At 46.5% G+C, this 24363-nt stretch overlaps 2 protein-coding genes and 1 long non-coding RNA gene across 4 annotated transcripts in view; 2 read left to right on the forward strand and 1 right to left on the reverse strand.

The window, feature by feature from the left end:
- Positions 1–7562: 7562 nt before the first annotated feature.
- On the forward strand, positions 7563–14991 carry LOC123784686 (uncharacterized). The gene is made up of 2 exons (XR_015727034.1): positions 7563–8214; positions 10740–14991. It is a non-coding gene; the product is annotated as an uncharacterized LOC123784686 (long non-coding RNA).
- Positions 14889–24363, reverse strand: part of ITGAD (integrin subunit alpha D) — a 36214-nt gene continuing 26739 nt past the window's right edge. For both annotated transcript variants that reach the window (XM_045786084.2, XM_087868545.1), the window contains 8 exons: positions 24205–24288; positions 21881–21959; positions 21613–21720; positions 21430–21507; positions 21113–21226; positions 20870–20971; positions 20502–20612; positions 14889–20021 (listed from right to left, as the gene is read on the reverse strand). In XM_045786084.2, coding sequence (XP_045642040.2) covers positions 19908–20021; positions 20502–20612; positions 20870–20971; positions 21113–21226; positions 21430–21507; positions 21613–21720; positions 21881–21959; positions 24205–24288 — 790 coding nt within the window. In that variant the 3' untranslated portion in view covers positions 14889–19907. The remainder of the gene's footprint in view (positions 20022–20501; positions 20613–20869; positions 20972–21112; positions 21227–21429; positions 21508–21612; positions 21721–21880; positions 21960–24204; positions 24289–24363) is intronic.
- COX6A2 (cytochrome c oxidase subunit 6A2) lies at positions 18065–18737 on the forward strand. Its single transcript, XM_045786085.2, has 3 exons — positions 18065–18205; positions 18372–18508; positions 18610–18737. The coding sequence occupies exons 1-3, from the start codon at positions 18133–18135 to the stop codon at positions 18691–18693; spliced, it is 294 nt and encodes a 97-aa protein (XP_045642041.1). The 5' UTR covers positions 18065–18132; the 3' UTR covers positions 18694–18737.

A 24363-nucleotide genomic window follows, 5' to 3' on the forward strand; every position in this document is an offset into this window, starting at 1 on the left:
TTCCTACAATTTTGGGTGTCATTTGACATCCAGAATCTATTCTTACCTCCACATGAGCCTCTCTGGGCTAAATACTACATTTCCGAGATTCCTTCCACATTAGGCTCTTCCATTTAGATGTCCCTGCATGAGAATTGGAAAGTGGAAATGAAACAGAGGCCACGCTCTTACGCTATTGGCCATATTCTGATGACTAGTAAGGTAGAGAAGACATGGAGGTCTTCTGTAGTTGTATTGAGGTATCCAAACTCCAGCCTTCTGGTTGTAAAGGGGCAGGTTGGAGGCAATGAAGCAGCCTCCTAATCCCTGATTTGCAGCTATGATCCAAGTCTCCTCTAGCTTATGTAACACCTGTGCAACTATACACAAGTGACCTTGGCTAGAGTTGTGTGGTTTTTCAACTCAGAGGTTCCAAGTGCAGCCTCCTGGCTCCTCATTTTCATGGCGGCCGCAGAAGCCCCTCTCGTGAGTCAGTTTGGTAGTGTTGACAGAGCCATCCTTAGAAGTCTAGCCTAGCCAAGTTTTGGAGTCAACTAACTCACAGCTAAAATACCTATCGTAGTATTGCCCTGACACTCTCATGCATAATGTAGGCTAACTTACCTGTAGAATGGGTAAGATAATGCCTACTGTGGATAATGAGATAATGTATGTAAAGTATCCAGCACATTCAGGGTCTCAGTGATGATATCTCCCAACATTAGTATAATGCTAGGGAATATAAAGAGGTAAAATGGTGAAATAAGGGGGAGGAGGCAAGATGGCAAAGGAGTCGGGGACCCCGTTTCAACGGGTCCCCTGAATTTAGCCGGTATCTATCAAACCATTTTGAACATCCACAAAATCAGCCTGCGATGTTAAAAAAAAAAAAAAAAGGAAAAAGAAAGATAGTTCTGCAAAGAGGATATACGTATGGCCAATAACACCTGCAAAGATGTTCACTCTCATTGGTCATTAGGGAAACGCAGATCAAAACCACGATGAGATGCCACTTCACACCCATGAGGAGGCCACGATAAGAACCAAAATGGAGAATAACAAGTGTCGGCAGGATGTGGAGAGACTGGAGACGTTCTGATCGCTGGTGGCTCTGTAAAATGGTGCAAACGTGGAATTACCATGTGATCCAGTAATTCCACTCCTGGGTATAAACCCCAAAGACTTGAAAACAGGTACTCCAACAAACACCTGTACAGGAATGTTCATAGTAACACTCCTCACAAGAGCCAAAAAGTGGAAACAACCGAAATGTTCACCAGTAGGTGAATGGATAACAAATTGTGTAATATTGTTCAGTCATAAAATGGAATGAGTGGGTCTCAAAAACAGTATGCTAAGCGAAAGAAGCCAGATACACAAAGTCACATATTATACGATTTAATTCATAGGAAATATCCAGAACAAGTAAAGTCATAGAAACAGATTGGTGGTTGCCGGGGGCTGGAGCAGCAGGGACTGGGGAGTAACTGCTTACGGGGCACAGGAGGGACGTGAATGTTCTGGATCTGTATAGAGGTGGGGGTTGCTCCGCATTGCGGATGCACTAATTGCCACTGAATTGTTCACTTTACAACGGTTCATTTTATGTTATGTGAATTTTAACCATTTTACCTCAATTAAAAAACAAAAAAGGGGGCGCCTGGGTGGCACAGCGGTTGAGCGTCTGCCTTTGGCTCAGGGCGTGATCCCGGCGTTATGGGATCGAGCCCCACATCAGGCTCCTACGCTAGGAGCCTGCTTCTTCCTCTCCCACTCCCCCTGCTTGTGTTCTCTCTCTCGCTGGCTGTCTCTATCTCTGTCGAATAAATTAAAAAAAAAAAAAAGAATATATATCTGGATCTCTCCAAGCAGGAAAGTGACTGCTTTTTGCAAGGTAAGACATGTGGAGTCATGAATCTGCCGGGAGATACCGGAAGATAAACAGAAGGGGGAGGAAGCCTCCAGAAGCTGGCTTCTAGAAAGTGATACAATGTGGGAGCACAAAATCAGAACCCTGAGAAATCTGCTCTAGGAACAGACACCGCTCCCTGAAGGGGGCTCCGGAAATGAAAAGGCAGAATTCTAGGTAGGGCATGGTGGTCTCAGGTTATGAGGGACCACAGAGCAAAAGGGGATTCCTGAAATGGTAGACGGCCCGAGCAGGTTATGGTCAGCAAGCCCAGGAAGGGACTCTCAGCTCCCATCTCCATGAACTGTGAGCCGGGAAGGTCAATAACTGCTCTTTCCTTGAACAGCCTGAAAAAATCTGGAACCTGTGCAAGGGACCGGGCAAAAACTCACAAAGCGATAGCGGCCTGGAAAGGATTTTAGAGTGGAACCCAGACCTGATTCCCGAGCTTCGGGTGTGTATGTGAGTCTGCAGCTGCTCACGGATTCGGAATCACAAAGGGCAGAGGCGCTCCTGGGCCCCTGGGACTACCTCTGAAAGTTGCTTTGGGCGCCCAGCCCTGGAGGCTGCGGTTTTCAGCAGGACACGCAGAAGTGGAGACTGTTGGTCCCGGAGGGTTTATTAAAGAGGGCAGACTGATATTTTTCGGCTCTGGGCCAGAGGTTTGGGCATGGCCATTTTTGCTCTGATCCTCTGAAGAAGAGTGGAAAGTCCCCAGGGAACAAAAGCCACACAGATGACTGGTTTCCACTGAGCCCATCCCCCTCCCAGGCAGGGTTACCTGAGACACCGCGCTGCAGGCCCCGCCCCCAGAGGACAGGCTGGAAGAACAGGTGGATGACAGTCCTTTGGATCCTATAAGACTGTAAAATCCCAACGCCAGGGGAAAATTGTATATTGAGTTCCAGGTGTGGCCTCACGACTTGTTTATTTTTTAGATATAATTCTCCTTTTCTTTTCTTTTTTTTTCCCTTTTCTTATGCTTTTTCTTTGTTGTATTTTCCTTTTTACCTGCTCCTCGTTTCAACTAGATGTCTATTATAGCAACTTATTTTTCGTAGTCGCTTTTTTAAACTGTATTTTTACACACCTACTTTTTAAATAAATATATTCTTTATTTTAGCCCTTTTTCACTCTGTTCGGTTTTACCTTTTTGTATATACAAGTTTTACTTTCCTTGTAATTTTGGGACGTAGTGTCCTCTAACACACAGACCAAAATACACCCAGGAACAACTGAAACACCCTGCTTTGTCCACACTGAGAGTTTATAGCCCCCCTTCGCTCCCCCTCCTTTTTAAAATTTTTTTTTAAAGATTTTATTTATTTATTCGACAGAGATAGAGACAGCCAGCGAGAGAGGGAACACAAGCAGGGGGAGTGGGAGAGGAAGAAGCAGGCTCATAGTGGAAGAGCCTGATGTGGGGCTCGATCCCATAACACCGGGATCACGCCCTGAGCCGAAGGCAGACGCTTAATGACTGTGCCACCCAGGCGCCCCCCTCCTTTTTTAAATTTTTAAATTTTATTCTTGTGTTTCAGAAAGAAACAGAAAATCTACAGAAACAGAGACTTTACAGGCAATACAATGGCACTAAATTCATATCTTTCAATAGCTACTCTGAACGTAAATGCACTGAATACTCCCATCAAAAGACGCAGGGTTTCAGATCGGATAAAAAAGCAGGACCCATCCATATGCTGTCTACAAGAGACTCATTTTGAACCTAAAAACACCTCCAGATTGAAACTGAGGGGATGGAGAACAATTTACCATGCCAATGGACCTCAAAAGAAAGCTGGGGTAGCAATCCTGATATCAGACAAATTAGATTTTAAACCAAAGACTGTAGTAAAAGATGTAGAGGGACATTATTATTTAAAGTCTATCCAACAAGAAGATCTAACAATTGTAAATATCTACACCCCCCACATGGGAGAGGCCAATTATATAAACCAATTAATAACCAAAATATGTAAATATACTGATAATAATACATTAATAGTAGAAGACGTCAACACTCCTCACAGCAAAGGACAGGTCATCTAAGCAGAAGAACAACAAAGAAACCAGAGCTTTGAACGACACATTGGACTGGATGGACTTCACAGATACATACAGAACATTCCATCCTAAAACAACAGGATATTCATTGTTCTCGAGTGCACATGGAACTTTCTCCAGAATAGACCACATACTGGGTCCCAAATCAGGTCTCAACCGATACCAAAAACTTGAGATTATCCCCTGCATATGTAAATGTGCACAATGCTGTGAAACTGAAACTCAATTACAAGAAGAAAATTGGAAGGAACTCCACACCTGGAAATTAAAGAGCATCCTGCTAAAGAATGAATGGGTCAACCAGGAAATTAAAGAAGAACTTAAACAATTCATTGAAACTAACGAGAATGAAAACACATCAGTCCAAAACCTATGGGATACTGCAAAAGCGGTCCTAAGAGGATGTACATAGCCAACCAAGCCTCTCTCAAAACAGTAGAAAAATCCCAAATGCACAAGCTAACCTTACAACAAAAGGACCTGAGAAAGAACAGCAAATAAAGACTAAATGAAGCCAGAGAAGAGAAATAATAAAGATTAGAGCAGAAATCAATGAAATAGAATCCAGAAAAACAGTAGAACAGATCAATGAAATTAGAAGCTGGTTCTTTGAAAGAATTAATAAGATTGATAAACCTCTGGCCACACTTATCCAAAAGAAAAGGGAAAGGACCCAAATTAATAAAATCATAAATGAAAGGGGAGAGATCACGACTAACACCAAGGAAATAGAAACAATTGTTAGAAATTGTTACCAGCAACTATATGCCAACAAATTAAGCAAACTGGAAGAAATGGATGCATTCCTGCAAACTTATAAACTACCAAGACCTTCCTGAAACAGGAAGAAACAGACAATCTGAACAGACCATGCCACCCCTACTCCCACTCCAAGGTCTATACACACCCTCTCAGCTCCCAATATCTCCCTCCAGGCTTGCTTCTTCTCCTCTTTCTCAACTAGCAGATAGTGTAGCTGACACCCCTTAGTTTCTCTGTTGTTATTATCCGACGGCAGCAACTTCCTTAGAAATGGGGACCTTCTGGGGCTCATGGGTGGCTCAGTCGGTTGAGTGTCTGACTTTTGGCTTCGGCTCAGGTCATGATCTCAGGGTCGTGAAAATGAGCCCTGGTTACTGCTGGCTCCACACTCAGCAGGGAGTCTGCCTAGGATTCTCTCCCTCCCTTTCCCTCTGCCCCTCCCCCAACTCATGCTCTTCTCTCTCTGTCTCTCTCAAATAAATAAATAAATAAATAAATAAATAAATAAATATTTTTTAAAAGAAATGTGGACCTTCTGATAAGAGCAAATAGCCGATAAGAGATTATTGTCTTATTAATTAACTTACTGGGTAAGCTTTCCAGGGGTTTGCATTTTGAAAAAGTTAACTTCATGTAAACTCCAAAGAGGGAACTGATTTTTGAGCATCCCCAGGACTTGGTACAACTGAGAGGTGGTCAGGAAACAGTTCCGAACAGGAGGACTGTGAAACCTAGTGAGAGCATCAATCTCAGTCCTTCCTCGGCCTTCGGCTCATTTCCCATGTCCGCTCATGGGTTATCCACCCAAGAGGACTAGGCAGGGAGAGTGGTCATTATAATACAAAGTGTGGAAAAGGTGAAGAAAGCACTGATGGTGGAGGAAGGAATCGCACCAAGACCCCAGATGTTAGATTTAGATAGTGTGACATTTCCCGTAACCATGTCAAGTAGTTGGATTGGAATTTCAGGATCATGCGCTTGGAAGACAAGACGTTTGGTAATTCCCCTCTTCCCCACTTGGAGGATTCCCGAGACCTGGCAGGACCTTATTTGGCCATCAGCCTTCAGGCATCTCTAGTACAGACTTGAGAACACTTACTTGCTTTTCCTGTTTAGTGCAGTAAAATCCCACTGCTCTGAGATTTTCATTGTCACCAAGCATCTGACCCAGGCTTTCAAGCAACAACCTCAGGGCCGTCCTAATTCTGCCACTTACTGTGTGACTAAGGGTCTGCTACAGCACTGCACTATTTCACCAATTTTACAAATACTTATTAAGCACCTACCACATGCCAGGCATTGCTCTAGATACTTACTTATCTTTGCAAGCATTTAAAAAATGTTCTATACACAGGAAAGTACATAAAACCTATGTGATCATTTTTTAGTTTATTTTTATTTATTTATTTGTTTGTTTGTTTATGTGATCTCTGCATGCAACGTGGGGTTCAAACTCATGACTCCAAGATCTAGAGTCCTATGCTCTTCAGACTGAGCCAGCCAGGTGCCCCACCTAAGAGTGCATTTTAAAGAATAATTAAAAGGCACTATCCTTGTAACCATTACCCAGTGCCAGGAATGCTGTCCTCCAGAACACCATTTCACACCTTCTTCCTCTCTTCTAGGCCTATAAGCACTATCCTGACATTTGTGATGATAATTTCATATGCATATGAAATTTACATATATTTATATATTATTTATATATATGAAATTTATATATACGTTTATAAATATATATAATATATACATGGATTTCTAAACAATATACTGTGATTTTGCCTGATTTTGAGCCTTATGGAAATGGAATTGGACTGTATGTCTTGTTTCCTCTGTGCTACAGTGTTTTTAAGGTTGTGCATACGGTTGTAGTCACCCATTTTTGTTGTTCTATGGTATTCCATTGTTACTCCATTGAAGTACCATTAATTTATATATCCATTTAACTGCTGGTGATCATTGATTGTTTTCAATTTGGGGGTATTAGGAACAATACTTCTAGGACCACTCTGTGGTCATATGACAGGTATATGAGTTTCTAGTGAACTTTCTTTCGTTCCATCCTGTGAGAATCACTGCTGTTCAGCACTACGAGGACTCTCTTCAGTAATGCAGTTGGACTCTCCCTAATTCTCCAAGGAGCAACTGCGAGGAAGGGGAAGGGCATGACGGGCCCAGGGTCACTCAGGCAGCTGGCGGCAGAACTCAGACCATAATGAGGGTCTTTTCCAGGTGTCGTCCACTTCCACGTCCTCCAAAACTGAGGGAATTTGCCAGAGTTGGTACCAGGGTAAGATGAGTGAGGCACTACCTTCTAGTGTAAAACGTAAGGGGACACGAAGATACTTGGCAATCAAGATTAATACTTGAATTTTTTTTTAGATCGGAAAACTACAGCCTGTGCCGCCAACGGTTTTTGTAAATAAAGTTTGTTTGGAACCAAGACCATGATTAGGAAAAGATAAGTGAGGCAAGGCTGTGAAAGTATAAGGTTGAATTTTGTCTTCATGTAAAATTTTGGTATGTTGCTTATGGTGGATTTTTTGTATTAATTTTGATTTTTTGAGATAGTGCATTCAAAGGTTGTTTTTATCGTGATTACTAAATTCTTGGGCACCCCCTTGAATTCTGTGCCAGAAGCCAGAGCCTCACTCTCCTCCCCCTAATCCCAGCCCTGCAACCCAGCATCTCTCTTCAAAACTTCCCCATCCTAAACCTTCTCCCAAGCTTTCCAGCCGGGTCGTCACCACTGCTTTCTGTCACTAGGGGGCGCGGTCGTCCTGTCTCCTGCAGGTTGTTCCCTCCTTCCATTCCCAGGTGAGGCGCATGCCCCGGGACCAAGGGACCATGCGCATGCGCGTGACTCAAAGCGTCGGGCTGAGTTGCCCGGGTGATCCCCAAGCACAGCAACCAGACCGGCGTAAGCCGCGTTCTGACGCCTCTCGCTTGAGGACAGTTCGCCCCAAGCCCTTTCCTCTCGCATTCTACTTGGGGACTGGAATGGCGGTTCCTGCGCGGCTCTTTGTGGTGTGGTCATTGCCCAGGCCGTTCCGCTCCATTCTTGGGAATGCCAGGGGAGGGGTGGGGGCAGTTTTTCGGGAAGTGAGAAGCAAGTAGGGCGGGCCGGAACGAAACGCCCCTGGCCGAGGCTGGGTAAGGATGCCCGCGATCCTCGGCATCCAGGTCTCGACGGCTGGGGGGACTCCCCCAGGAGTGGCTCAGCGGCAGGGTCCATGCTTTTCCAGTTTCCGAGGCCCCTTGCGGGCGACTACATTTCCCGGGAGCCTCAGCGGCCTCTCGTTCCGGAGTGGGGCGCCTGGCTCCAAGGACGCTACCTCCGTGCTGCAGAGTTCCCTCGGAGGACGGCCCTCGCGGAGCAGGGTTCCATGGCTACGCCGCGGGAGTTGGGATATCGTGTCCGGAGAGTGGGGGTGATCAGCCCCGCTTGGCTGCACCCCCAGGTGTCATGCAGGAGACATGCGGGCGCAGGATCTCACTAGGTAAGAGCTAGCAAAGGACAGGAACCCGAGCCCGCTACCTCTTACCTGGAGCAGGGGGCATTTCCGAGCATACGCTTCCGCCGAGCACCTTCTTCCATAGGTCGCTCCTTGAACCCCCGCAAGCACGTCGGTATTATCAGGGCTGGAGGGGGCGGCACGAGCATCTTCGCTGCCCTTTTCAGCGTTGTGCCTCCCATTCTCTTCCTGGAGTCTGCTCATTCCATTAGCTAACTCATCTTCCAACCATTCCTTCAACACTTGCCGCACCACAGGCCCTCTTGGCCTTAGAATCCAGACCTCCTGCTCTTCCCAAGGTCTCCAGGGAATTCTGCCTTTAACTGTCCCCTCAGCTCCGCGAAAACGTGCGCGCAGGTGTAAACACCCAGGCCCTCAGGTACAGCTTTCTCAGAATGTTACCCTACACCACCGTGACCGAAAGTCTGTCTATCCCCAGCCTGGAGACACTCATTTAGCCTTGGACAGTTTGGTAAGGTTAAATTTTATTATCATGTGGCGTCGAGTCCAGCTATCGAGAGCTCCACACAGCTAAGTTCAGGGCCTTGACCTTAGTTTATTAATACCCTGGACCCCTTCCTGAAAAGGAAAGGCTACAGTGAAAGAAAGGTAACCTGTAGAGGTTCCTGAGGATAAACAGATATCCCTGTAGTTCAAAGGTTCTGAGTTTTGGCTGTATACTATGTTATTGCACCTGAGTGCAGCCTGGGCAAAAGAATTTCTAGAAACGGCATAATTTTAATGTACAGCCAGGGTCGGGAGCCACTGCTTTAACCTTGAGGACGGGTGGGTGGGGCCTGGGGCGGCCAGAAGCACTGGGCCAGGCACCTCCAGCTGGGAGCCTCGTCGACCCTTTCTCCTAGTATGCTGCACAAATTGTTCACATTTTCCACGTGTCCCCTGCGAAATCAGGAAGCACTGCCCTGTATTAAGAAACATGCCTGACAGTTTTGTGTAAGGTAACCGGAAGTAGGGCGAAACAAGCCAAAAATGCCAACTAGGAAACATACAGCAATTTCCGGAAGAGGTAAAGAAAGCCTGGGCTAGATTAGTGACAGGGAATGTAAGAGGAGACAGTTGCGACAGTCACAGAAAGAATGACGGACTCTGGTGGCTACCCACATGGAAGTTTTTGGCAGGCTGTGGCTTTCTTAATTGTTATAAGGGCTGATCGCACTAACATATCCTAGCTGACTCCCAGAAGAGAGTCACCAGAACTGCTGTAGTCTTTCCAGAACTCTTGAAACCATGAATAGGCTGGGGTCATTGTGGCTGGCCCAGTGACAGGCACTGGCAAATTGAACTGCATCCATCCATAGAATTAGAAGTGCTTCTGCCTTATGGAGACCGGAGGCCCTTTCTGATATGGGGCAGCAGCTGCACTCCTGGGGATGATTCCTCGCAAGAAATTCAACAGGGAAAAAATAAGCTCTGTGCATGGCATGAAAACGATTAGAGCATTATCTATGATAATGATATAGTTCAATAATAAAGGAAATGAAAAAAACAAACGAATTTAACTTAAATAGCTCGCAGTAAGGGGCACCTGTGTGGCTCACCAGCTCTTGATTTCAGCTCAAGTCATAATCTCAGGGTCCTGGGATCAAGCCCCGTGTCAGGCTCCATGCTCGGTGTGAAGTCTGCTTGGGGATTTCTCTGCCTCTCCCTCTGCCCCTTCCCGTATTCTAGTGTTCTCTCTCTCCCTCACTCTCAAATAAATAAATCTAAAAATAAAAAAATAGATAGTGTTAAAATATGATCATTATGAAAATGTGAATGAACGTTCATAAGTAAAAAAAGAATCTACTTTTTGGGAAGCAGAATTAGATTCATCTTTTGCTTGGAGTACCTTCCTCTTGCTCACAGTAACTTAACTATGATTATAGAGTATTTAAATATGTAGGCATTTGGGCAAAGCCTGAAGAAACTTGCAAACGTGAACACATTTTTCTTAGAGAAGGTCAGCATTATGGAGAAAAGGGGATTTCTTTTTCAAAATTGTCCCAGGGAGAGACATTGTAGCATAGAAATCAGGAGAATGCTCTCTCCAGCCAGATCATTTGGGTCCTGGTTCTGCCACTTACTTAATGGATGGCCTTTGGCAAGAGTAAGACTTCTCAGTGTGGGTTTCTTCATCTGCAAAACGGGGTAATAGTCCCCATGTTAGAGAGTTGTTGGGAGGCTTAATCTATGTGTGGAAACTCTTAGAACAGCACCTGGCATGTAGTAAGCATTCTATACATGCTAGCTACTTAAACTGTTATTTATAATGTAGTAAAATCTTTTAAAAATTGGCCAATCAGCACTGATACTCCTGTCCACCCTCCAGACCTCAAGAAACATCTTAGCATATTTGGACTGACAGCTTTATTGAAGTTACAGATAATAAAATGCACCCATTTTAAATGTAGTCTGGTCTTTGATAAATGTATACACTAATATAACCAGAACATTTCTTTTTTTTTTTTTCTTTTTTTTTTTTTTAAAGATTTTATTTATTTATTTGACAGAGAGACAGCCAGCGAGAGAAGGAACACAGCAGGGGAGTGGGAGAGGAAGAAGCAGGCTCCCAGCGGAGGAGCCCGATGTGGGACTCGATCTCGGAACACCGGGATCACGCCCTGAGCCGAAGGCAGACGCCCAACGACTGCGCTACCCAGGCGCCCAACCAGAACATTTCTATCACCCCTACTTCATGCCCCTTTCCAGTCAGCCTCTCCCTACCCCACTTATTTCCAGACAACTATTGGTCTGCTTTATGCTCCTATACATTAGTTTTGCCTATTGTAGAATTTCGTATAAATAGAGTCATACAATATGTACTTTTGGGTCTGGCTTCTCTGGTCTAACATAATTTGATATTCATCTATTAGTTGCATACAACAGTAGTTCCTTCTTGTTGCTGAGAATTCCATTATACGGGTATCCCACAATTTGTTTATTCCTTCACCTGTTGATAGGCATATGATTCTGAAAGCAAAGTCTCCTTTGCAATTTTATAGCAAAACTATCCTCTGTGCTTTACTCTCCCTCTCTGGGGAGCATTTCTGTGCAGGAATCTGAAACCTCCAATTTCTTCCACAGGAACTGGGAACAAGAATGAGGACAAGCTCAGTAATGGAGAACATCAAGGGATATACCCAAGAATAGTGTCATCTACTTCTGGACTCAGAGTCTCAAGAAACACCTTTATATCCCATTGTCCAGAATTTTAAATTAGAAAAATCTCAGGACAAGCCCTTGAGGATGGGGAGCTGGATGCCACTCCTAGACTGTGAGCTCGCTGGAAACCTGCGCCTAGTGAGAGACCCTGTATCTGCACTGACCACAGTCACAGTCACAGCAAGGGCTTCTGGCAGAGATCCTCTCGGACCCATCATCTCTGAAGTCATGCTGGTGAAAAGTCTTACCTCCATCCTGACTGTAGAAGACATTTCAGCCAAAGTTCCAACCTACTCCAGCACCAACAGAGTTACCCGAGAGCTAAGTCCTACAAGAACAGGGCCCGTGAGAAGGGGTTTTCTCAGAGTGCATCCCTCATCCAGCACAGAAAGACCCGCACTAGTGAGAGGCCCTGTCACTATCCCCAGTGTAGCAAGACCTTCTGTGGGAGCTCCATCTCATTAAGCACCAGGGAATCCACTCTGGTGGATATATAGCTGTGGGGAGTATGGCAAGGGCTTTACAGTCAGCTCTCTGCTGCTGGCTCACCAAAGAGTGCGTACTGCGCTGAAGCCTACATCTGGTCCCAGCACAAGAAGGCTTTGGGGGATGGGTGGAAGCTGATATGCTACCCAGGTAAGCAGCCCTTCTGCTGCTTTGACTGTGGTGACAGCTTTAGTCAGAAGACCTACCTCACCCAGCACATTCACCCACATACAGGGGAGAAGCCTTACAGCTGTGGGGAGTATGGGGGAGCTTCAGCCTCTGAGCCAGCCTCAAACACCATGTGGCTTATCACAAGCCCCAGGTACCACCTCAGGGCACGAGCCCCCTAGTCCTCCCTCTGCTAGAGCTGAGCGGAAGCCCCAGGTCCTTTATGTCCCTACAACAACCTCCTTGTCTTCATCTTGCCCCTCCACCAGTGATTGATGCTTCCACCCCGTTCAGTCCCCAGCTTCTAATCATGTCCATCTTTCCCAGACTCCTCCCCTCACACCATCCTTTGACCTCCCTGATGCCTCCATTTTCTCTCCCCAGTATTTATCAGCCCTCCCTCCTTCCTCCTCCACTCACCCCTTCCCCAGCTCTTCCTCTGCCTCAGGGACTCCTGCAGAGTCCGGACTCCAAGTTCACCCTCCATGATGAACCAGAAGCGGCAATGGCTGCCAAGTTTACCTGTTCTGAGCGTGGGAACAATTTCCCAGCCAGTGGCAAGCTTCTCCATACAGGTGAGCAGCCTTATGTCTGCTCTGAGTGTGGGAAGCGCATCACCCAGAGCTCCTCTCTGATCCAGCAGAGAAAGATCCATTTAGCGGAAAAGCCACACTTGGGTGTGGAGTGTGGCTGTGGGTCCAGTCAGCGTGTCCACCTGATCAGCCACCCAGCAAATGCACTCAGGGGAATGGCCGTTTGCAGTACCAGTGTCTCCAGTGTGGGAAAGCCGTCAGCCAGAGGTCTAACCTCGCCAGATGAACCCATGTGATGTGGCCCTAGCTGAGCCCTTTGATAGCCTGGCAGGTAGACCTGTAGATCAGTGATGCATTTCCTCTCCTCTAGCCACACTACCTAATGAAAGTCTTTTTCTGTTGTCTGTCTTCCTCTGAAATGCTGAAGGGTTTTGCTTTGCTCAGCTCAGCTCAGCCCTGCTTTGTTTTGTTTTTCCTGAATTCCTCTCCTGTCTCTCAACTTCACAGTTTACAGAAGGATTTAGGGAGATGGTAAGCAAATGTATGTTAACTGAAATATGAGTATATTCTCAGTATAGGCAAGGATGATATTAAGTGATGTCTTAATATCAGCGATTAATACATTATTTCTCTTGTGCTTTTAAAAAATTATTGTTGGTTTTCCCAACCATGTGCTATTAAAAGTGGGGGGAAAATGTGCAGTTACCCTGTGAGAATTCAAACTGCAGAGATGTCCTTAAGAGCATCACTCATCCAGTGTCTAAGCCCCAGTCTTGATTCCTCTTTCTCTCACAGCTCAGGTCCCACCAGGCACCACAGCCTATTTGTTCTGCTTCAGAAGATTTTCTCAACTTTGTCCCCTCCTCTCAGTTGCAGTGCTGCCTCCTTAAGTGCAAACTCTTGTTTCCCTGGCTTATCACAAAAGACCCCAATCAGCCTCCCCTGCCTCCAATCTCTGCACCCTGTTTCATCATCCATATAACCCACCAGTTCAAGTCCTCACTTACACCCCGAACTCCAATACTAAATCTGATGTCATTACTCTGCTTAAAAGCATTCATTCCTGCCACCCTGCGCCCCAGAGTGGCCTACAAAATAGAGTTCAGATGCTTCAGCACACCCTGCGGGGCTTCTCACGTGGCATTGCCCTTCCTCCCCAGCTTTACTGGCCATGACATTCACACCTCTTGCACTTGTTCTACTTCCAACTACCTAGAATGCCCTCCCCCCTTTTCTGTCGCCTAAACTTGTCCTACTTATCATAGGAGCCCCAGCTCCACTGAAAGCTTTCCCAAACTCTCATACCATCCTTGGTATGGTAACTCCGGCACTGGCATAGTGAACCGTCATGAATGGTCACACGCTGTCTCCTCTAGTAGACTGAGCTCCATGAGAGCAGAGGCTCAGGCACAGTGCCTGACTCATAGTAGCTACTCAATAAATATGAATTAAATCAAGGAACCACTTCCAGTTGCTCAAGTTTTTTATCTAAAACCTGGGTTTCTTTTACTCTTCTTGTCCTCTCAAGCCACAGCATAGACACATTTGGAAAGTTAACCGAAGTGATCACACCCAATCTATGTCTTCCTAGTCCCTGAGTCTGCCATTCAGTCATTCCATGGTTATTTTTATGGTGATACCAGAGAAAAGCAACTGAAAACAACACTGTTTACTTGGGTCCAGGCCATTTCTTTTTTTCTTTTCTTTTTCTTTTTTTTTTTAAGATTTTATTTATTTTATGTGATAGAGAGACAGCCAGCGAGAGAGGGAACACAGCAGGGGGAGTGGGAGAGGAAGAAGCAGGCTCATAGCGGAAGAGCCTGATGTGGGACTCAATCCCAGTACACCGGGATCACGCCCTGAGCCGAAGGTAGACGCTTTAATGACTGCGCTACCCAGGCGCCCCCGGGTCCAGGCCATTTCATCCACACATCTGTAATAATGAGCTTACTAAAAATTGACAGGATGATCTCATCAAATTTTTAGCAGCATCAGTGATAGTGCAGAAAGGCCTTCAAGTATATCTTCAATAATCAGCACTTTTGATGGCAAAATACGAGTTTAGAAAATATCTGAGATTAATAAGTCCCTATTATAGGATCTCTTTACCCCCTGGCCTCGTGAACTCAACACAGAAGATGTGAGATGAAGATCTCATGGGAATGACAACTTCAAGCTCTTGGCCTGTGGTATAACTTCAGTCTAGGCTCGAGTTATAGGAGTCACGAGACCGCCTGAGCACAAGAGTGCCTGGCTCAGCTAAAAACCTCAGTGTTCCCAGCATTAGCTACAGATTTCAGAGACATCCGGTCACAGTTATAGATTTATTTTTATCGTATAATGTTATATTATTATGAAATGCAAGAAGAAAATAAAAGTACAGACTCAACCATTAAACTTTTAGCAAGTTGGACTACATCTCAATGTGTACTTTATTTAATTAATTTCATCTTAACCAACCCTGGACTCACTTCAAGTGCCCATTAAGTTTCAGCTACAAAAGAAGGCAAAAAATTTCAAGAAAACAGACCAGAGTACAGAAATTAAAAATTCATTGGTAAACGTTTAGAGATAGGATGTAGTTTCACAGAAAATGTTTAGCAATTAATGAAGACTTACAACCCCATCTTTTTGTCATTTTATGCAACTGAAAGGTCTAAGGGTACAGATCTTTCTCGATTCTGGTACATCTTGATCCAGGGGTTCAAATATTATGAACAAGGCTAGATCTATCCCTTTCAGGTCTGCTCTGAAAAATGGCATTAGGATTGGCTTCAATCTAAGGTTCCAGCCTGAAGCTCTAGCAACCCCAGGGTCAGTTGAAGTACTACTACATCTCGGTAGTCCAAGAAGTCAGTCCCCAAATTGAGACTCATGGACACGTATCCCTCCCAAACCAATTACTATGGTTAGGAGGACAGAATGTTCTGGTTTGTCTAAGCCTGGATCACGTGGCCCCTCTTAAAGCTGGAGGACGGAGTCAACCCCACCAGAACTAAGAACGAAAATGAGAAGGGGGTGGTGAATTTATAAAGAAAACCCAGGGTGTTATTACCAGAAGGCATATGTTGGGCAGAGACACAAAACAATAGATGGTCACCATAACAAGTTTCACCTGCTCCAAGGGCGGAGGGAGCTATTATAATAGCCCCTTTGTGGACCCTATCATCCTATTGTCATTATCTCACTAGTGAGCTCCACCCTGATTCTGTCTTATCTCTAAATCCCTTCACATTTCATCTCCACTAACTCATACCCTGTATCCTCCCTTTCTGGGACAATTCTAATTTCAGATGTCCTGTCTTAGGCCTCCCCATAAACAAAATTTGTGTTTAATAGATCAGAAGTTGGATTGATCTTTGCTTTGGACAATATGGTCACGGTATGTAGAATCCCAGGAAAGGCAAGGGAAACTGACATGGAATTGTCACTCCACACCCTTCACCACCAACAGCTGCGGCATGTCTGAAAAGGGGCTGGGATGCTGCCCACTGGGGTTTACTTAACAACTGGAAAGTTTGTGATCCCCCCTGCCTAAGGCAAAGAAAAACCTAAACCTCTAGAAACTAGAAGCTTTGGAAGCAGCCCAATTACTTGATTGCATGAGAGAGACCTTAAGGAATAACTAATGGTGGGTACAAAGAGTGAAGGAGCTTCTCCACACAGGTCAGCTAGGAAAGTGCAGACTACCTAAACAGAAGGCTGAGTACTGGACAGGTGCACCCATGGGGACAACAGTAGCAGAGGAGGGCAGCGTCTCTCTGGGCATTCACAAAGTACCAGCAAGAAAAATTCTTCATGGAAAGTTCCAAGATGAGACAAAGGGATGGGAATGCCCAGGCAATGGTTTGGCAATGACCAGCAAAACTCTGGAGGGAGGAGCCTACAATGTTTTCAAGTACAAACACCCTTGGTTATTTGCTTTTTCCAAAAGCCGTAATCATAAGCTGAGGGGACTGTGTGTGGAGGGAGATGCCAAGTAACCTGAACTGCAATAAGGCCCATTTTCTCAGCAGCAAGTCCAAACTCCAACCGGGAAATAGCAGTCATAGGAAGAATTCCATTAAAGCGCCGTGAGGGCTCTGGAATAATTTAGAAGCACTATATAACATTTGACTGTTCAACAAGGTTACTTAAAAAAAAAAAAGCCTCAGAAAGTTAAGTAGAAGCTAGTGTTCAGTTTCAAACCAACAGGAGGAACAGCTCTGGAGCCCCTTCCTTTGATATTTTTCTTTCATATATTCAGATTAAGTACAAAAATTTCGTTTTTCTTTTATATATTAAATTCATATTAGGTACATCAGTCCTGATCAAAGCTGAGGCATCCTGTTGGATTATAGTTCTGCAAAGGCATTTATAGAGGGTTAACTATCGTAACATGGTTGAAACAGTCAGTAAAACATATTTTTAGAACAACTGCTTCATGCCAGGTTCTGTGCTGGTGCTGAGGACAGAACAGTGAACCAGGCAGAAATTAGCCCTGCACTATCGTCTAGCTTTCTACTGACCTGCTGCGATACAGGGCTTCTGCCGGTCTCCCCAGCCTTGCTTCTTTTTCCTCCAAGTAATCAGATTTTTCAGACTGAAATAATATGCTTAGCGGTAGACACTTGTCAAGTCTGTGGCTCCCCAGTATCTTTTGAACTCTTCTTCTATTTGGGGATTTTTTTTCCAAGATAGAATTCCTGCCTCCTTAAGGTATAAGGCAGAACTCAATTTACCAGCCTTTCTTGAAGCTCGGGCATAGGCAATGACCTAGCTATCGTCGACTGGGGTGCACGTCAACTCAAGGATGCAAGCTTAGTGAAGAATCCACCTTCCAGAGGATGTTAGGGTAGAAGAATCTGGCTTTCCAGAGCACCGTGGGTGAAGTTTTCGGCATCCAGAGTCCAGCAGTGCAAACTGGGGTAGGATCTCATGGCAGCTGGCCCATAGAACAGCTGGTTTCTGGTGGCACAGATTAATGGCCTCTCTGGCCATACCAGAGACACTGTGAGCCACCAAAGATTTTCAACGGCTTATCATTTAAAAACCAATTAGAGTGAGTTCTGTTCTTTGCAAAGAATGGTGACGAATACATATACTGAGCTACTGTTTCATGCCAGACACTAAGCTGGCATATTCCTGTGTTACTTTACCTACATTTCATAAATTTCATTTAAGGTATAAATTATTATACATTGTACAGATGAAAAAACTGAGATTCAAAAGAACACTTAATTCCTTCTACAAATAGTTATTAAAGACCTACTGCGTGCCAGCCCCCAGAATAGAGTATTGAAGGAGCTAGTTCCCTGCAACTATAAAAAGAATGGCATATTGGTTTTTTTTAAGCGTCCCTTACCAAAATAAGAGGTACCAAATAGCAGCTGTCTGGAGAGAAGGACCTCATGCCAGGAAGGCCTCATTTTAAATATAGAAAACCCCTAAAAATAGCCACCCATGTTACAGACTCAACAGGTGATTGGCCCGAAAAGAGGGGAGGAGGATCTAGGCCTCGGTGAAGGAGAGCGAGGGGACAGTGTACTGCTTCCTGCTTCTCTCACCCACCGCGATGGCCCTGCCTCTGAGACCCTTGAGTCGGGGCTTGGCGAGTGCGGCGAAGGGAGAGCACGGAGGGGCAGGAGGTGAGTGGGGCCGGGACCTGACCCTGTGGCTTGTCTACCTGTACCCCTCTCCCGCCTCTGTGGCCTTCCAGGGTCCGACGACACCCCCACTGGCCACCCCTTCCGCTCTGACCTTCAGAGGCCCTGGCCTCCCCACTTCTGTCTCATCTCTGCTTCCCCCCTGCAGCCAGAACCTGGCGCCTCCTGACCTTCATGCTGGCACTGCCGAGCGTGGCCCTCTGCACCCTCAACTCCTGGCTCCACTCGGGCCACCACGAGCGCCCCAAGTTTATCCCCTACCACCACCTCCGAATCCGCACCAAGGTATGCTGGCCTGAGGCCTCTGCCCCCAGGGCTGGAGCGAGGGTCAGGGGGGCGAAGGGTGCCCCAATGGCCCTGACGATCTGCTCCCCCTCTCTTCACAGCCCTACTCCTGGGGAGACGGCAACCACACTCTTTTCCACAATCCCCGTGTCAACCCTCTGCCCACCGGCTATGAGCGTCCCTGAGGCTGAGGCATAGGCCACCAGGCACAATAAAGGTGTGGAAGCTGTGTGTCCGCAGGCTCCCTGGGGATGGCGGGGGTGGGGTGGGGGGTGTCCGAGGGGCTCTGCTGCCGCAGGCACACAGTGCGGTCTGTGCTCCCCTTGCTCTTCCCAAGGCCATGATTTGGGACGTGCTCGAGGGGAATGTCCTTGATGGCTAGGTGGGAGATCCCCACCCCCCCTTCTTTTCTCTTACCTATTAATAATTAGGGCTCTGGGCTGTCAAGGTCTTTCACATAACACCGAATCCTCACAGTAACTCTGGGAGCAAGATATAATTCTGGTTCCCCTTCTCTAGAGGAGGAATTGAGATTCTCGGAGATTAAATGACTTAAATGGGGCCTCTCCTTGGAGGCCCTCTGTGAACTCAGGGCTGCGACCACTTTTTGCCTGACACACACTGACATATCTGTGAATTCTGGCTTTCTGGAGACAACCTTGATTTCAAACAGAGGACCTCCAGCCCTATGTGTGCGGCTTCCTTCCCTAATTTTGGATTTGGAATAAGTCAGCCATTCTCTCTGCCCACCCTTAATCAGTCTTCTGTATTGCTTTGGGACATCAGATGCTCCTTTTTGAAAGCCTGGCTCTCCCAGTCATTGGGGACCTCATTCAAGGGAGATATTGTTTCAAACAAGTTCAGGGCATTTCATTCCCCTCCTGGGACAGTCTGCTCATTCGAGGAGCTTGAAGCCTGTGCTGAACTCCATGAACAACACACAGAGTTCTTCCTGAGCTTCTCCCCTGATACTACTTATAGCACCATTAAGAAAAGATTCTCTCAGACCTCAGTCACCTGAAAAAGCGAGAGAATGTTTTCTGGGCCCACAAGCAGGTTCCCCCAGCTCTTCCTAGAACAGGACTCAGGTTCCTGAATTAGAGCTCTTTCATACAAGAAGAATGTGTTATAAACATCCTCATTTAATGAGGCAATTCTTCATATGTATGAAAATTCATGCTGGCTGCGTGTTTGCGTCTGTCAAAAGTGAGTCATTACCGAAGAACTGACAAATATGTTAAAACATAAAAACCTTCCGATGCCTTGAGAAGTTGGCTTAGCCCCTGATACGTTGTTCAGACCAGTCGAGATCTATACAGACATTTTCCCCATGGAAGTAGATTTGTAGGCAAAGGCAAGACCAGTCCGTGGGGGTAGAGACAAACAGAAAAGTGGATTATTAGGACAAAGGCAAATCCGGGGCCTCACAGCTGACATCCTCCCCACTGAATGTGGCAGTGTCTTCAGCTTTCTTATCCAGCATTGTTTTGTACTGACGTTTGAAGAAGCCAAGCTGTGAAGGGAAGTAAATCAGAAGAGCTGGGTAAGAGGGCAGGGAAGAAAGCTGGGAGTAGGAAGGAGCTGAGAGACAAGAAGAGAAGGGAAATAAGCTGACTCGTATTTGTGTTGCCAGAAAGCTTATGTGAACAACAGCTATCATGTATTACCTACGAAGTGCGAACACAGCAGTTATGCATGAAAGCCACAGGAGAAAAGCATAAACTCATAGGCAGGCCTACACACACCCTACTTCATTTCTGTCTCACTTCAGCTACTCTGTAATACAGGCGTTGTTATCATCTCAAAAGTGAGGAGACAAGCTCAGAGAAGTGGAGCAACTTGCCTGACATTAAAGAGTGAGTCGTGTAGAGCCAAAATGTACACAGGGGCCTGGCTGATTCCATTGGCTGAGTCCTTCCCGCTATACCACCCTGTCCCTGGAAGGCCTTGGGTTAGATGCTGGTGGTGTGGAGAGTGGGATGAAAACACTCACCTTGTACAGGACGGCTGTGATGAGAGCTAACAGCAGCAGTCCTCCCACAGAGCTTCCCGCAATGAGGGGAACAGGATCATAGACCTCATAAGCTTCAAGCACCATCGCTGTCTGATTTGTGAATGACAAAGAATCAGACTCCTTGCTGTTCCAGACTCTTCCCAGGTTGCCCGACCTTTAAGTGCTTCCCATCCTTCCTTTGCTCCAGGGGTGAGATACAGAAACAGTCATGGGCTTAGAGACAACTCTCCTGCTGGTGGACCTTCATCCTTCCTCCCTCCAGGCTTCTGAGCCTCCCACACAGCACCCCAGATTTAGCATTAGGGGCCCTCTTACCAGCCTGGCCACTCCTACCACAGAGTCGCTACCTGAGTTCTCAGGAATGCCTCCTGCCCTGGAAGCTGGGAGTACACGGATCTGTTGAACGTGATTTCAGCCACAGTCATTACTAGTACCTTCTTCTGCAGTGTCTGCAATACAGAGACAGAACGTGGGGTATAGGTCTAGGAAGAGGCTCAGAGTTGGAGAAGTCTCCTGGCTTGAGGATGGGCACAGACACATCTGGTCCCACCCAAATCCGGGGGAGGGACTCTGCTGTTGGGCCCACACACCTGGCTGACCCAGCCAAAACTGAGGTTGCCCTTCAGGATGAAGTCCAGTTCCTCCTGGATGCCAAAGGAGGGGAGGTCACAGCGGAACCTCATGCAGTCAGCGATGGAGCAGTTCTAGGGACCGGAGAGGAATGAAGTTGAGGAGGGTCTTCACTGAGGCAAGAACCACAGGAAGAAACAAAGTCTATCGGGTTTGGGGTGGGGAATAGATGAGCAGTTATAGGACGTATATGTAGATCTCCAAGCTAGCAGGTGCATTTCCCTATATCCCCCAATAGGCAGCTGGTCCTGCAATGGGAAGCCAGGGTCTTTCTCACCAGTACAAGACTCCCTGGAATCTGGGTCAAGAAGTCAGGATGCTGGGGAGGTTCCCTCTCTGACACACACAGGAGACTCTAGTGAGAGAGAAATAGCCACAGAATGGTCAACATTTCACTGGTAAGAGGGTGTGAGGCACTGTACGATCCGACTCTGGAGAGTTACGAAAGGCAAGCAGACACCTGTGAAGGCGCCACCGCAGCCCCCTCCCACACAGCCACACCGTTCAGCAGGACAGGAACCCAGAAATTAACGCTGATGGCCACATCTCGCTGACTCAGGTTATTCACCTGCAGAAAATTGAGACAGAACATTAGTGTGGTCCCGGGAGCATCCCAAATCCTACTTCCTTCCTGGATCTAGCCCTCAGCTTCTCTTTCCCTCTCCCACCAGCCCCCAACATTAGCAGCACCCTGGCAGGGAAGATATGGATGCTCCCTGGCTTCTCACGCGATAACGATGCTCAGCTTCTTTCTTGCTCTTCTCTTCAGAAGTTGAAAAGTTGAAGTACTTGGTGGATTCTTCCTGCCTGGAGAGAGAGGGCTTGTCCGTGAGAAACAGCCCTGGAGCCGTCCTCCGTTGGGCCCCGGGCTCCTACCAAGGGCTCTACTGGACCCCCCAGCAGATGATCCCGTGAAATAATTATGGCCCCCACATGCTTCCGCAGCCTCAGCTTCAGCTCCTCTCCTATGGCATTTGCCCCAGTCACCCAGAACTGCTAGCTCGTCCTTTGACATCCTGGCTCTTTCACATCCCCATAGCTTTGGTCAAGTCCTTTCTTTTGCTTGGAATGTCTTTACCCCTCCCCTTCTGGGAATTTTCACTTAACGGCCCAACTTAAACATTACCTCTCATAACATTTAAACATTTTCCCATGGGAAGAAGGCATTCACATGGCTTTCTCCTCTACTAGGTATATGGTTGGCCTCAGGTAATGTTCGCAGACACTGTTGCCAGAACAAATAAGCCTAAGGGGACTCGAGGGAATCATGGTTGGATCACTCAGGAAAAAATGCAATGCAAGCCCCTCCATGACGGAACGAAGAAAAGAGATGTGGCTATCCTGGGGCAGTCAAGTAAGTGTGAGGAAGGATGCTGCATGAACACAAGCCCTCGGAGTGGACATAAATGTTCTAGTCTTCAGGTGGCTTTCCATCCATCCAACCATCCGTCCATCCACCCATTGCCTCCTTCAGGAAACATGTACCCTATACCTGGCTGCGTGCTTGGCTCTGGAGAGTCACCAGTTAACAAGCCATAATCCCTGCCTTCCCAGAGTTAACACTGCAGGTCTCAGGACTCAAGCAAACAGCAGGGGTGCCGCGTATCTCCCAGCACCTCGTGTACAGAAGCAGGGCCAGCCATACAGAAACCCCGTGGGCCCCCCACAATTTCCCACAAATGTGACAGTCAGTGTGCTGATTTAAAGCACAGGCTTGGAGCCAGGCCACCTGGGTTCACATTTCTTTCTACCACCTCCCAACCAAGTAACTTTAGGTGAGTTACTTCGCCTGTCTGGGGCCCTGTAGTTTCTTCCTGTATAAAATGAGGATGCTATGAGGAGTGCCTGTGACAGAGTTGTGATGAAGTCTGCAGCAATGGCAGAAATGTTAGAATTCATATTTTTTCCCTTACTGTGTTAACCTTCCTCTACGTTCCTCGTTCCAACCCTTTCTCTCTCTGCTTCTGTTTTCTCGCCTTAAAATCTTCCAGTTCTAGCTCTCTTTTCAAATTTGAGTAAATCACTCAGCTTTGCCAGTCCTTGGAGAGGCATGGTAGCATATGGTCATGAACACAAGCTCTGGAGCCAGACCATTTGACTTTGATCCCTGGTTCTGACACCTACCAGCTGACTGACAGGAACAAGCTGTCTAACCTCTTGATTTCTTTGTTGGTAACAAAGGGGGTTTAACAATAAGGATATCACAGAGTTATTAGAAGGATGAAATTAATGTAAATAGATGTAAAGTACTTTTTAAATGCCTGGCATGTCATAAATATATATAACTGTAAGCTCTTAATATAAGTTCCACCATTTTCCCATGGACAGTAGGGGAAATTCATACATGGAATTTGGAAGGGCAATGACACCGCTTAATCCTCCCTCCTTAGTTCCCCTAAAAATTCATGTGTCATCAGCAGCAACAACAGTAGCAATAGTATAAGCTTCTGACCACCTCTGTAAACCTCTGGAGTTTGACCAGGTTATGTGGGGCTCCTTGCCCTGCTTCCAGCCCGACCTGCCCCTGCTCTACCACCCACCTTCAGAACTGAGAGCAACAGCCCTGCACTTGACTTTCCTGCACCTGCCACAGCCTCGGACTCTCAGAGACTTTCCCAGCAGTTTGTCACATCTCTGGTCTCCTCTTTGTTTTGTGAAACCCTGACCTTTTCTTTCCCCTGTGTGGTGACAAACCATATCTCCCACTTCAGAGTGCTCATAAATGCCTCAATCTTAACCCAGTTAGTTTCACTTCAGCACACTCGTATTTAGCAAGAAGACTAGAATTGGCTTCGTGTTGAAGGAAGTCTGCCCCTTAAAGAGAGAGGGAGGAGTGCAGAGTGGTGGCAAACTCTGTGTGTCCCATCAGGAGGTCAATTCATCAGAGAAGAAGCCAGAAGTATATGGTGTATGTTATTATGGCATAAATATATGGCTGGTCACAAGTATCCCCATGTGAAGAATTAGAGGGTACTTTAGATATCCATCCCTTAAAGAGCAGTCTGGGCTGCAAGGGGAGATACTAGGTTTATAGGAGAGTCAAAGTTCACACCTGCTGATCACCATGTTGATAGCATATTTCACCGGGAGCTCCAGGTGAAAGGTGGTCTTGCTGGTTGTAGGCTTATTATTCTCACTGGAGAGAGAAAGAGGGAGGGGAGCCTCATTTAGAAGGAGTCCAGGAGAGACATGTCTGGCTGGAGCATGAGAT

Source organism: Ursus americanus, chromosome 2 (genome assembly GCF_024610735.1).
Source record: "Ursus americanus isolate L20-20 chromosome 2, mUrsAme1.1.p, whole genome shotgun sequence".
Lineage (NCBI taxonomy): Eukaryota > Metazoa > Chordata > Mammalia > Carnivora > Ursidae > Ursus > Ursus americanus.